The following is a 14,194-nucleotide window of genomic DNA, read 5'->3' on the forward strand; positions in this document are numbered from 1 at the left end:
AAAAAAAAAAAAAAAAAAAAAAAAAAAAAAAAAAAAAAAAAAGAAGTGTGGGTGAGCCGGCGCGGGCTGCTGGCGCTGGGGCTGTTCCAGGGCGAGTGGGTGCGGGTGGGCGCGGAGGGGGCGGCCCGCGAGCACCTGGCGGCGCTGCTGGCCCGGCCGCCGCCCTGGGAGTACCCGCGGGCCGCCCGCCGCGGCCTGGCCGACGGCACCGCGCTGCTGGCCCCGGCCCTGGCCTTCAACTTGGGCTGCGACCCCGCCGCCGCCGCCCAGCTCCGCCTGCAGGTGAGCCGGGGCCGGGCACCTTGGGCACCGGGCCGGCGGCAGCCGCGGCTCACGGTGCGCCCCGTGCCCTCCGCAGAGGTACGAAAGGACCGGCGCCGCGGATGGGAAGGGCAGCCGGTCCGTGCTGTCTGTGCCCCCGTTCGCCAAGGAGCTGCACCTGGAGATCGTCTGCTCGCCGGCCTACAGCACCCGGGGAAGTTACGACTGCGTGCTCTACAGGCACTTCGAAACACCGCGGTGAGCTGTGCGGGACGGACACTCGGGGCGGGCTCGTGAGATACACAGTGCGTGTGTGCCACATGCTGGGGATGCGCCCATCCACACCCCCCGTGCAGGTGCTGTGTAGTTTTAGAATATCGTCTTGCATTATCCTATCACGAGTGTGCTCTGCTTGGACACAACGCTTTTTGTCCTGTCCTTCAGAAGACGTCTTCAAGTCTGCTGCCTCATGATCCACCATCCAGTGCTGAGGGCTTGCAAGTGCTGCCCACAAGCCTCTATTGTGGGCCGTGTTTATAATCCCAGTTTTCAATTGAGTAGTCAGGAAACTGGATGCGTTGCCATCTCTTCTGACACCTGTGCCTGAGCATCTTTCATATGTCTGTCAAGGCTGTCTTTTGGAATTATCCCCAGCTGTTCCATAGATAAGGTGGAGATTTTGTCTGAATGAGACACTCTAATGACGCTCCTCTTCTGTACCATTCCCAGAAGGCTCCCCTTAGTAGTCTGGATACGCCTGGTTCCATCCAGTGCATGCCGAATCTTTCAGTGGCTATTGATGGTTTTATTTACAGGCAGGGAGTGAGTCACTGCAAACAGTTACATTCTTTTTTTGTAAAAACACTTGTGATGCAGGGCAGGGAGGGCACACCAGAAGGATTTACTGTCTTTCACTGGTGAAACTCTCTGGTTTTTTTGTAGGCTAGTCCAGGAGGGAGACATCCTGTGTGTTCCAACATTTGGAAATGCTGAATTTATAGAACTAAACGCAGACAAGTTCCTAAGGTAGGTGTCAACAAACTGTGGCTCTATTACTTGATACTTTTCCATGATTGACTGTCTTGAAATCAGACAGTTTATTCCATTCTGATCTGTCCCTGGATTTTAGTGTTTTATCTGTCTCTTAATATACTGGGTAGAGATAAGTGTTTTTGTTGAATTATGGAGGGCTGCAGCTAAAAGGGAGGCCTCTGTTAGCTCAGTCGAATAGTCAGGAAGGCAAGAAAGGAAAAAAAGAGGCAGAGCAACTGATGGGGATAAAGAGTGAAGAGGAAGGGGTGGCCTGAGGACAGGCAGAGCCACATAAAGAAAGCAAAGTGGGAGCTGGACTTCTCAACTTACGACAAAAACCAAAACGTGAATGCAAGCCCTAGGTGTTCAGGTTAGAATAACTTCTGTTTGGCCTCCAATTCTGCCTTTCCTGGTTTTGCTCATGTGGCTTTGGAACAGTTGTGCTAAATGGGAGAAGGTCCCCTTTGTACCAGGGTAAGGGTGTTCACAGTGGCATTCCCAACATTCACTCTGGCTGATCCTTGTAGATACTGCAAGAGGACAAGACTGTCTCTGCTTACGTGTGCTTTTCAGCTGTCTTCTTGTTGCCATTTATATTGCTTTCGAGATCTTGGCTCAGCAGTTTAGAGTGCTTGTTTTTTCCCTTAGGTGGCCAGAGCTTTATTTCAAGGTGACGAAGATCGTAGGCGTGGTGGAAGGCGAGCAGTCTGAGGGTTACCTGGTGGACACCCAGAACACGTCTCTCTATCTGGTGAGATGTCGGCAGAGAGCAGAGAGAGGAGATTTGAGGCTGAGCTTGCACTGTGGATGATGGATGTACCTGTGGAGGCTCGTGCCTCCTGCCATTGGAAAATGACATTTCAGGACAGATTTTGTCACTTGACACCTGTCTTTACTTGGGCGGTGTTTTTCCTTTCTCACAGGTGGGTTCAGCAAACAGCACTGTGCCATCTGCCCCAGCCTATAACAGCAGTGAGTTCTGGAGCAGTTTGTCTCCTGCGGGACTTTCCGATGTCGTGAAACAGCTCTGTGATGCTCTTCGGCCTCACCTGAACCGTCGGTGAGTTAGAATTCCTTGGAGTGTGCCCTGGAAGAGGTGGGACCATGGCCACAGGGAGAACTCCCTGTCTGTTACAGGGCCAGTGCACTGAGCGGCGTGGGCAGCGTTCTCCTCTCGGGGCCGAGCGGCAGCGGGAAGCTGATGGCTGTCAGAGCTGTGTGTAGCTGCCTCAACCTCCACCTCTTCAAGGTAATTCCTCCTGTGGCCAGTGGATTGGTGGATTTACAACAGAGAATTATGGAAATGTTTCTTAAGTCAGCCCTGCCAGCGTCCCTGCTGCAGCCGTGAGCCTACCCAGGAGCTGCTTCCATGTGCACATGCAGACAAAAGGAGTCTGAGTATGCTGAGTTTAGCAGCTCAAATATAAGCTTGAAGAGATATTTCCTCTGGAATGTCCCCTCCAGTGCTCCAGAATCAGTAATTTAGAGATCTCTTTGTCCAGGGGGTTCATTTGTACCTTTCTTTGCTGCAAGTTGCTATTATTGCTGTCAGGCTGATGTACTTTACGTGTACCACAACATGCAGTTGTGTTTCAGCAGACTAATGTTCTGTCATTGAGTTGATGCTATACCCTGGAGGGTGGCAGGAACTAAAATATACTGAGGTAAATTGGAGAGGTGATGAGGGCAGGAATTGCTGTGGCATTGGGTGTTTGTTTTCAATTGTCCCTGCATAGGGTGGGCAAAAGGCATGTTGGTAAGTGAGCCACAGATGATGCTGAGATCTTCTTCAGCTGAGTGGGAAAAGAAAAGAAGCCCTCGGTTTCATGCTAGCACATGTACCAGACCTGGCTCAAAATCTCTTGGCATGTGAAAGAACTGCCTTTTAACTGTGTTTACATTCACCACCATCCCCCTGCCAAGAGTGGTGAAGTGGCAGGTGAAATTCACTGGAGCTGCGTTTATGTGGATGATTATATATTTCAAGCTGACTGTCAGTATTAAGAATTCAGTTTTATGTCAATGGCTCCATGAAAACTTGTGCTCTGCTCTCCATATGTGAAAAAAATCAGATCACATTTTATGAAACAAACTTGAGAGTAGGTGCTGTTGCTGTGCAAATCTGTGTCTTGACACAGGTTGAATATCATGCACAGTTCTGGTCTCCCCATCACAAAAGCATAAAACTGAGCTGGAAAAATTCAGAGAAGGACACTGGGGAAGATCAGGGTAGACCAGTTTCTGTGTGGAGATAAGCTGAATATGTTCTTCAGCTTGAAAAATAAAGAATTTAGGGAGAGTTTGATGCAAGTTTTTACAAGATTTTTTTGAAAGAGTTTTTTCACAAGAGCTTGAGTGGCTGGCAGAGCATGGAAGGTGTTTGCTTTTCTCTGTGCCAGCATGAGGCTTGGGACTGTCAGATGAAGCTAGTGGGAGCAGGCAGGCTAAAGGAGATGCTTCTCTGTGTGTAGGTAAGAGTATTTGGATGAGAAATCTACTGTTATTTCCACCTGACTGGAAAAATCCCTTTCATGGGAATTGTAGGTGTGTGGATGGCCCAAGTGAGGTCTAGCACCTGTCTCTGTCCAGCACAGACGATTCTGGGAACCAAGACAGTCTTCACTGACTTGTTAAAATTGCTATTTTCCTCCAGCATACCTCTCTTGTTCACTCTGATGGTCTGGGAGTATCCTACAAATGCTTTTATTTCCTTGAAACTGTAGAGTTACGTTTGCAAAAGTGAGAGGAGGTCATGTGTTGACTTTCCTAGGCGACTTTCTGAAATTCTGAAAGGACATGGAAGAGGAAGAAAAATTGAAAGAATAGGGCTGGAAGGTTCCACTTTTTGTGGAAGGAAATTGTGGGCTTGCTCCTTTTTTAGGTGGATATTTTTAGAGTAAACTCTTTTCCTATTATTTTCTCTCAAGTAAAGCTGTAACACTGGGTCAGTGGAGGAGGCAGATACTTGGCTCACTGCTGTGCAGCTCATCTGGACCCGATCCTTTGTGGTGCTGAGCTCTGACTTTTCTGCAGATGTGCCACAACTCTTGGGATCCAATGCACGATTGTAGGGATTTCACAGGACCTCCAGATCCATGTTTAGGATGTGTTTGAGAGCACTCTGTCAGGTGGCCTCGGGTTCTGGTGGAGTGTGTGTGCACAGCTACAGCTCTGGTTTCAGCGCTGTGTGCTGCTTTTAAAGACTAACACACTTACTATTGAAGACAGCTATACTCTGTCCATCTTACTGCCCTACCCCACCTTAACACTCTCCCCTCCCTTTCTCACTGACTGCAGTGCTTACACTGCCACTGCACCTGCTGTTCCCTTTCTCAGGCTGTTGTGTCTGCCATCCCACCAGGACACAGTAATTCTTTCCCACTCTAATCTCCACCACTTGATGATAAACAGTTTTTTGTCCTTTCTCTCTGCCTTTTGGTACTTGCATACAGGTACTGCTGCCATTAGGCCTGCCACAACCCTAACTCCTGTTTTTTTCTATAGTGCATGGAGCACAGGAGTTCCTCTGCTCTGTGTCCCTGTCCTTACCCTTTATGTCAGATCTTGAGCTGTTCTCCATGCTCCAGGCTACCTTTTCTGAGGATGAAACTCAGGGAATCCCGGAGATGGTTTGGCTCTCCCTGGACAACCTCAGCACCAGGAGGCAGCACTGCCTGTTCCCAGGCTGCTGTTCAAGGCTCACTAGTCACCCCTCCCCTTGGGTGACTTCATCAAGTGTTTGCTTTGTAAACAGTGTCTGGGCCTTCCGCCACCTATAACTTCCCCCCAAACACCCGTCACCTTTACCTTCCTCCTGCACTTTGAGCCTGTCCAGCACTGGTTGAGCAGTTTCCTGGGCCTCCTCCTCTACTCATTGCACTGTTCTGCAAGATATTTTGTTCTCCCTCTCTTCCACAGCTCTCACCTCCCTTCCAGCTTAGGTTGCTGAGCTGTGATATCCACGGTATCGATTCCTCTGGTCCCTCTGCCTCACCTTTTTCAGATAAGACCCTCCTGCCCACCTCACCTCTTGCAGAGAAGCAAGAAACAGCCATTTATCCATGCCAAGGCATCCTGAATGTGCCTGTTTTTAATACGACCTGAATGTGTCTCTGGGAAATACCGAGTCTGATCTCTTCTGAGCTGTGAATTGCCTGTGGAAAGCTTTGTGGAATGTTGTCCTAGGCCCCCCAGCTGTCCATGTTGCAACTGTGTTGTGTGGTGTGTCTGGCAGGTGGATTGCGTCAGTTTGTGCAGTGACACCAGTGCAGCCACAGAGGAGAAAGTACAGGTGGCCTTCAGCCAGGCCCAGCAGTACCAGCCCTGTGTGCTCCTGCTGAAAGACATCGAGGTGCTTGGCAGAGACCGAGACGGGCTCAGAGAGGATGCCAGGGTCATTGCTACTCTGAGGCAGCTGCTCCTGGACAGAGACCCAGCACTGAGGTATGGACCCTGCACGTTTGCTGTGGGCATCTGAGGTAATTGCTTGCTTCTGCCAACGGCCTAGCCATGGCAGAGTGAGTTGGCATTATGTGATGGCAATGCAAGAGGGTCCTTCCAGAGAGCTGAGACCATGCACTGTCCCCTTTCTCTCAACAGCCACCCTGTCCTGGTGGTTGGCACAACCTGCAAGCCCCAGGATGTCCCGACAGACGTGCAGACTGCTTTCCTTCATGAGGTGAAGATCGAAGCCCCTTCAGAGGAGCAGAGGAGGTTGATGCTGAGCATGCTGACTGCCAGCCTGCCTCTGGGCAAAGAAGTGAGCCTGTCCAAGCTGGCCCGCAGGACTGCCGTGAGTGAAACCACAGCAGCATGTGGAGATGTGCAGGCTGGGACTGCTGGGCCAATCTCTCCTAGCTGGCCTTAGAGAAAGGGGGTAATTCCTACAGCCCTGTCAACTTATTCAGTGATTAATCCTGGTGCTCAGACACCAGCTTTTAAATGCAGATTTCAGTGCCTACAGACTCCACACCTTTTGCAGAGGTGTTGGCTGATGTTCAGCTCTGTTGATAAAAAATAAAGCTAGAGCTTCTAACTAGAGGCTCAAGGAACAGCTCTGCAAGGAATTTTTCCCCATACTTTTTATGGCCTAGGTGTAGCTGTGTTCAGGGACTGAACTGATGCTCTTTGTTTCCACATTCACAGGGATTTGTGCTGGGAGATTTCTGTGCCTTGCTGTCCCACAGCAGCCGGGCTGCTTGCACCCGTATCCAGGCCTTGAGGTAGCACAGGCAACAGGGCACGGGGCAGGGAGGGCAGGGGCTGCAGCCAGCTTGATCATGCCAGTAGTGGGGCAGAGCCTGACTCCTTTCCTTTTCTTTCCTCACCAGTTTTCCAGGTGGACTGAGCGAAGAAGTGGAGAGGGATTTTTGCACTGCTGGGTTCCCGGTGCTCGAGGAGGATTTTAGTGCTGCACTGGACCAGCTACATGATGCCCACTCGCAGGCAGTGGGAGCCCCAAAGGTGGGATGCTGGGGCACAAGGAGGGGGTGGGTTCTGCAGAGCTCTTGGCTCAAGATGCCTGTTGCAGTTCTTGCAGGGCTATGCTCTGACATGTTTCCTGCTCTGTCCTTCCATTTATTCCTCCAGCTTTCAGTGGGAAGCAGTCCTCTGGGCTTTCCGCCATTAATTTTCACCCTCTTGGCTTTTGAATTTGTCAGGGAAGCCCTTGCAGTGCTAATTGCAGACCAGTTAGCTGGGTGGGGTGCAGCATTTTGAGGGGCAGAGGCTGCCTCACTGAGCTCTCCCCAGCCACCTGGCCTGAGGGAACAGAGAGGCTGTGGCACAGCCTGGTGAGGGAGTTTCTTCCTCACTTGATCCCTGGCCTTGGATGCTGCACTGATGCTGCTGAGCTGGCATGGCCTTTTGTGACAGGCAGTTTGAAGAGCTTGGGGGTTCTACAGGGAAAGTGACGTGGAGAGTCTGAGAAAACCAGCAGTCAGCTTCTCAGGAGGGGTGGGATCTGTCTCTGGCAGCTTGGCACCCAAGGAAGCAGCTTTTGGGATGATGGGTTTGGCTGGGTTATGTGGTGTTGGGACCAAGCAAAGTGATCAGAACCTCTTTTCCATGCCCATGAGTGCACATGCGCTCATCACAGGACAGGAAGCCTTGGCCTTGGAGCAGTTCCACTGGCACCTTCCCCAGCTGCCCACTTAATTCATGAAGTGAGCTCTGCTTTAAGGTGTTTGCCAAGTTTGCTGTAAGACAAATAACCTCAGAGCATGCTCAGCAGTGGGCTGTGTGAATGGGAGCTAATTTTATTTGTATTTCACATTCCTTTATTGATAGTAATTGGTTGTGGTCAGGAAGCCCATTAGCAGACCTGGATACTCTCAACATACATCGCTTTCAGTTCCCTGCTTGCACTTTCTGGTTAGTCACACATTTGTCTGCAGTTGCAGCCTGAGCCTTCTGGAGAGGATTGATTCCAAGCCTCCCCTTGTTAACAGTGTCTGCACTGTGTCTTAGACTTACAATGTGCTCCCCTGAAAACAACCTTGCTGCAGTTTTCCAGCTCCTGTGCTGTCTGTAGAGCTCTTTCTAGCGAGGCAGGATAAGCAAAAGTGCAGAGGAGAGGGCAGTTCTTCCATTCATTGTCACTGCAGAAGGGCCTGTGACCTTTTGCTTTAAAAGTTCAGGGTTTTTTTCTGAAAATCCTTGTTTTGTTTGACCTGATTTTTCTGGTGATCTTGCTGGACAGCTAAAGAAATAAAATGAGGTAACATTGTCTCAAGTAGTGAAGGAAGGAGATGCAAATTGGCTGAGGGGGAAGGAATTTTGCCCTAGCTTATTTTTAAACTCCCCACTTGTGCTGGCACCAGCAGCTGGGGGGAAGTGTTGTGGGGCTTTGCTTTCTCTGCATGTTCCCAGGAGAGCTGCTCTGACTCTCAGGAGGATGTCATGCAGGCTGTGGCATTCCAGCTGTTCCTAAAGCCATGAGCAGAGCAGCAGCGTGCTCTGGGATAGTTTTTCTTAGCACAAAATAACCCAAGAGGCATTGGCTCACCCATCTCAGGTTTGGTGTCTTCTCTCTGTTCTCTGTGACCCCTCACATGTCTGCAGCTGACCCCATCCCTATCTGTTTCTCGTGAGCATACATGGACTTTGTTCTTGCATCCCCCCATGCAGAAGCGGAGAGTGTTCCATACGCTGTGCCACAGGATGTCTGTCCCTCACATCCTCCTTGCCGTCACAGAGGTCCTGGCAGCCCAGGTTCTGTCCCTCTGCAAGGTGTGGAGCTCTTGCACCGTCTCACCCCCCAGGGGGACAAGGTGCCCTGAACACAAGTCACTCATAGTTGCAAGATCCAGATTTCTTTTTTTTTTTAAATTTGTTGTTCTTTTGTATTTTTGCCTTCCCTCATGCATCCCAAAGGCAGTCTGCAGCAGGACTCTCTCCCCTCAAATCTGCAGGGAACCCTGGCAGATACTTCCCCTGGGGTGTTTTTGCTGACAGATGATATGAGGTGCAGTGGAGGATTGGAGACGAGGTGCACACTGTGAGTGCAGCGTGCTTGGGGACGTGTTTGTACAGTTTGTTTTCTCCATTGCAAAGCTCAGAAGATGACAAATGTGGGTACTGGATACTAGAGCAAGAGCTGCCCAGACACGCTCGGGGCTCAGGGAGAAGTGCTGACAAGGGTTCTCGCTCCCTTGGCAGATCCCCTCAGTGTCCTGGCAGGATGTTGGTGGGCTGCAGGAGGTGAAGAAGGAGATCCTGGACACTATCCAGTTGCCCCTGGAGCACCCAGAGCTGCTGTCACTGGGTCTGTGCCGCTCTGGTCTGCTGCTGTACGGGCCTCCAGGGACAGGGAAGACCTTGCTGGCAAAAGCTGTGGCAACAACGTGCGCCATGACATTCCTTAGGTGAGAAGTGTGTGTGGGACTGACTTCCTCCTGGCAGGGGATGGGTGTCCTCTAACTGGCTTCCTCTTCTCCCTGCCCCACAGTGTGAAAGGGCCGGAGCTCATCAACATGTATGTTGGGCAAAGTGAGGAGAACGTGCGCAATGGTGAGGATGTGCATGCTGCTCCTGCAGGTGGGGAGATGGGGCTTTTCTGTAGTGCTGCAGGGAAGGAGGTAGTGCTTAAACCCCCCTTCCCAACTCCCACCCACAGCTCTCAGCAAGGGCTTGAACCCAGCTGTCTCCTACAGTGCCTTGCAGCAGCTTCCCTTCCTGCTCTCTCTGCTCCTGTTGCTCCTGTCCCTGGTGTTCCTGATGGGGCAGCAGCCCCTCAGAGATGCAGCTGAGCCTTGGGCCCCATCCTGCTAGGTGCTGCCTGTCCCTATTCTGTTGGGCAGCTCAGGCAGGAGTAGTTGGTGGTGGTGATACAGTGGGCACGTGGTTTCCATCCACAGCTCTTCCCTGCTGGGAATGTAGCAGGTCCTGTTGCTGTTGACTGCTCCTGCAGGTCTTTTTCACCTTTTGTGCTGTCTCCTCACAGTGTTTGCCAGAGCCAGGGCAGCTGCTCCCTGCATTATCTTCTTTGATGAGCTGGATTCCCTGGCCCCGAGTCGTGGGAGAAGTGGAGATTCAGGGGGTGTCATGGACAGGTGAGTGAGCATCAGGCGTCCTTGGGAGAGCAGCATTCCTGCCTCAGCTGCAGGCAGTGCATGAGATTGCAGTGAAAGGCAGAGTCCATTCCACCCCTCATTTCTCTGTTTTCTCCCCTCTCTGCTCGCCTCTCAGCACGGCCTGTCTCTTCTCTCTGAGCTTTAGTACTGCTGTTTGCATTGCCTCAGGTTCCCGATTGCCCAAGCTTGTTGTGCAAACATTTGGTTAAGACAGTCTCCTCCATCTGCTTCTGTGGCTGCCAAGTTGCCTTTGGCCTCTCCAAGGTCATCCTTCACACCCCTGCTGTGCTATCCTCCTATTAGCTGCCATTTCCCTGTGGTGGGAAACCTTTCAGCTGCTTCTGGTAGAAGCAAAGTATGTACAGCTCAGAGATACCCAGAAACAGGGTTATTTTCCCTAGGCCTCTACTGCTAAGCTGGCAGTCCCCATCCAGTCTTTCTCTTCTGAAGGACTGTCTGGGGTTTGGACTACTGTGCAGTGATCCCACGTGCTCACTGGCTGTACTAATGGAGAAGTCTGGATGGCTGTGTAAGGTGTGTGTGTAAGGGCTCTTCAGGGAAGAGAAATAGGAGCTGAAGTCCAAGAAATGGACCTGCCACTGGCCTCACTTCTTCATCTTTTCATTGGTGGCTGAGGGAGACACTGGGTGACTTGCCAAGGCCTAGTTGTAAGCATCCTGTCTTGCTCTCTGCAGAGTTGTCTCACAGCTCCTTGCAGAGCTCGATGGCCTTCATTCCTCCAGAGAGGTGTTCGTCATTGGAGCCACGAACAGGCCTGACCTCCTGGACCCAGCTCTGCTACGGCCAGGCAGGTATGTCACATCCTACCCTGCCTCACTCCAGGAGTTTCCCAGAGCTCCTCAGGCCGTGGTGAGCAGGAATATGTCCCTACCATGTTACCCCTACAGAAATTGTTCATGAAGCCCCCTGGCCCTGGCTCAAAGGAAGCCAAGAGGTGGCTGGTGCCTGTGGCTGTAGCAGCAGCATAAGATACCACAGCTTGTTGCCCCCAGCACTGTGGTTACTGCCCCAGCAGCACACCAGGGCAATGAGGGACCTGCTGTTGCACCAAACTGGCAACAGGAATTGGTGCCCCGGGACCTCTTTTGCACAGCTGCCCCCCAGCCAGTCCTCAAGCCTGTGACTTGCTTGTCCTGGGGCAGGACTTTGTATCTGCTGTGTTTGGACCCTGTGTGGTTCCCGTCAGCCCATTTCCCCAGCCTGCCACTGTCCCTCTGAAGAGCAGCCCTGCCCTCCAGCACATCAACTGCCTCAGGCTCCGTATCATCCACAAACTGGACAGCAAAAGGAGCTGTCCCAGGGCCACCCTTCAGCTCCTGGTGCACAGGGCTGAGCACTTGTGGCAGGTTTGCTGTGGCCTGTTCTCAGCTGTCTTCTCTCTGCTGACAGGTTTGACAAGCTGGTCTACGTGGGCATCAGCGAGGACCGGGAGTCGCAGCTGCAGGTGCTGAGCGCCGTCACCAGGAAGTGAGTGACCCTGTGCTCTTGCAGCAGCCTCCCACCACCCTCCAGGGGGTCACAGCCTTCCTGGGGCTGATGCTTAGTGTGCTCCCTCTTGGCTTCATGTCTGAGCCGTGGGGAGCACCTGAGGTCACTGAGCCACAGCCAATGGGTAGGGGAGGAGGACAGAGCAATTTCCAGAAGCAGAACTAGGACTGTTTTTTCTACAAGATGGGAGAAGCTCAGCCTGCCTGTCCAAGTGGAGGGATTGGTAGAGTTTTCCAGTCACTGTGCCCATATGCTCTTCTTAAGGAGCTCAGACAGATGCTAATGGTGCAGTGAGACCGCAGTGCAGCTGCAGGACAGGAAGCTCCCATTTGATTCCTGCAAGAATCAAATCAAACACCCCTGCTGTTTGCCAATCCAAGTGTGAAGGCAACTCCATTCATCTCATTGCCTCTCCTCCTATGGTGCTCAGGGGTGTTCAGGCTGTGATCTGTGTGTCTTCCCAATCACTGGTTGTGTGGGATCACTGAGCAGCAGGGTTTGGCTGCTTTTCCAGCTGCTCTGAGCTCCTGAGAGCATCTCTGGAGGGAGAAGAGCAGGCCCTGCAGTTCAGGTGCAGAGGTGCCACCCCCCACAGCTAGGTGAGTAGCTGAGACTGCCTGTGCAGGGACTCAGTCATGGATAGATGTGATCACCTCTGCCTGTGGCTGCAAGTTAGTAGGAGAGGTGAGTGTGTGGGCTGGCTGCAGGCAGCTTGTCACACCCTGTGTCTTGGCCACCATGCCCTCCAGCAGCTGCAGTCATGCTGAAGGAGGCTCGCTGTCTGCAGCGTGGCTCTGATGGGATGGTTTGGTGTTACAGTGGTTTGTACTGTCTGTCATTAAACATGCTCTCATCCAGCCCTGGCTGTAGTTTGTTCCCAGGCATGTGGAGCACTTAATTTATCTAGGTGAGAAGTCAAACACCAATTGCATAAACAGATGGTATTCTAGAGAGTTCATCCTGCACCATGGCTCCAAGATTACTCCCTGCATTCTTTGTGCTTCCTAGCCTGCAACCAGAGAGGCCCAGAGAAGTTGTGGATGCCCTGTTCCTGGACATGTTCAAGGCCAGGCTGGATGGGGCTTGCAGCACCTTGTGGAAGGTGTCCCTGCATATGGCATGGGAGTTGAAACTGGATGACCTTTAAGATCCCTTCCAACCCAGACCATGCTGTGATTCAAAGTTTCCTTTGATCCTGCTTAGCAGGAGAGAGGATCTTGCTGCAGGGATGTTTCAAAGAAAGATGACTGTTGAATAAAACAATAAAGCAAACTCGTTAATTTTTTTTTTTTTTGAGCGTGCAGAGCACATTCCGGAAGTGGTTAAACATGGGTACTCTTGTTTACTTGTTTACTTGTACTTGTTCCTGCCCAGTCACACTGGCTGCCACAGCTCTCCTGGTCTGTTTTTTCTGTGGCTTTTACATCTGCATTTTTCTCTCTTGGCAGGTTTAAACTGGATCCTTCTGTGAATCTCACCACCATCCTAGAAAAATGCCCAGCTCAGCTGACAGGAGCAGACATCTACGCCCTGTGTTCAGATGCCATGATGTGTGCTGTCAAACGGAAGGTGGAGTGGATTGAGGAAGGTAGGAGCCCTGCCCTTACCTGTCCCAGGTGTTGGAGCAGCCCAGCACAGGGGCAGAGAGGAGAGTTACCACTGCTGGTAGCTGGGCTGTGTGAGAAGATCCTCAGCAGCTTTGGGACCACAGTGCTGGGCTCTGGGATATTGGCAGGCAGGCAATTTCTGCAGATGTGGTCATCTCCACCTCCAGTGCTTGGCCCCAGGGGGAAGGAGAGAGACACAGGTTTTCCTCACAGTCTCTGATGGCTGGAGAGTGGGCTTTTGGATCTTGCCAGCTGCCCCTGTTCTCAGCCTTTTCCTGTTCTTTCCCTCATGCAGGGCTGGATACTGAGAAGTCTGCTCTGATCCTGACCATGGAAGACTTTCTGCAGGCTGCTGCCAGGTTGCAGCCATCAGTCTCTGAGCAGGAGCTGCTCAGGTACAGACTCATCCAGCAGAAGTTTGCAGCTTGCTAATGCTCAACAGAGCTGGGACTGGAGAACAGGCACAAACAGGCACCTGCCTGCTCCTCTCTGATGCCTCCCAGGCCCCCTTCCTTGGAGCTTGGGTGGAAGTAGTGTCAGTGCAGTTTCCCAAGCCAAAGCCTGGTGGAACTGCTACTCTGTTCAGCCAGGAGGGTGGTGGGTTCTGTAAGGGTCCCTCACATGTCAGCGGTGCGTTGTGGCTGCCGGGAACATAGCAGGGTTCCTTGCAGGGACAAAGCCGAATCCCATGGTTGTGGGCAGTGTAGCAGTGTCTCCATGGGTGACAGGCCATTCATTGGTGGGGGAGAAAGGCTCAAACTGCACCTGTTTTGGCAGCAAGTGCAGGGCTGAAGGCTGCTGCTTGTTGGGTTGTCAGCCCCCAGTGAGAGGTGCTGGCCAGAGGGCAGCAGGACACAGGGCACTGCTGCTCCAGCTGGCCTGGGCTTGACATAGTCTCTGAATAAATACAGGTTTTCTAGCTCTAGGTGTTCACTGCCTGACCTCAAGTTGTTGCTTGCTGATGGTGTCTGTCAGCTCAGGAAGGTCTCTGCAAATATCTCTGTGGGCTGGGTGGTGCAGAGAAATCATTGTCCAGCAGGTAGAGAGGTGAGCACACCTGTGACCCAGGCTGGGGCCACTCTCATCCCGCCAGAATGGCTGGAGCCCGTGGTGGATGAGGAGAGCCTGAGGGAGTGGGGCTTGCATAGCTGGGAGCTGAGCTCCCTCTGCAGAAGTAGCCCAGTTCTTGCTGGAGGCACTGGGTGACAGGAC

At 52.1% G+C, this 14,194-nt stretch overlaps 1 protein-coding gene across 1 annotated transcript; it reads left to right on the top strand.

Annotated features, from left to right (window-relative positions):
- Window positions 1-39: 39 nt before the first annotated feature.
- Window positions 40-13,907, top strand: PEX6 (peroxisomal biogenesis factor 6; the record flags this gene model as incomplete). The annotated part of the gene is made up of 17 exons (XM_042031853.1): window positions 40-282; window positions 359-519; window positions 1,204-1,287; window positions 1,942-2,044; window positions 2,217-2,353; window positions 2,431-2,542; window positions 5,528-5,736; window positions 5,893-6,085; window positions 6,439-6,515; window positions 6,624-6,756; window positions 8,953-9,158; window positions 9,242-9,303; window positions 9,737-9,845; window positions 10,562-10,678; window positions 11,277-11,354; window positions 12,824-12,963; window positions 13,278-13,907. Coding segments are annotated over 17 exons (2,301 nt in total), but the record flags the coding sequence as incomplete, so codon positions are not given.
- Between the last annotated feature and the right edge of the window lie 287 nt (window positions 13,908-14,194).

Source organism: Corvus kubaryi, unplaced genomic scaffold, assembly GCF_017639235.1.
Source record: "Corvus kubaryi isolate FWS band 111438036 unplaced genomic scaffold, C.kubaryi_AGA036_p1.0 37347, whole genome shotgun sequence".
NCBI lineage: Eukaryota > Metazoa > Chordata > Aves > Passeriformes > Corvidae > Corvus > Corvus kubaryi.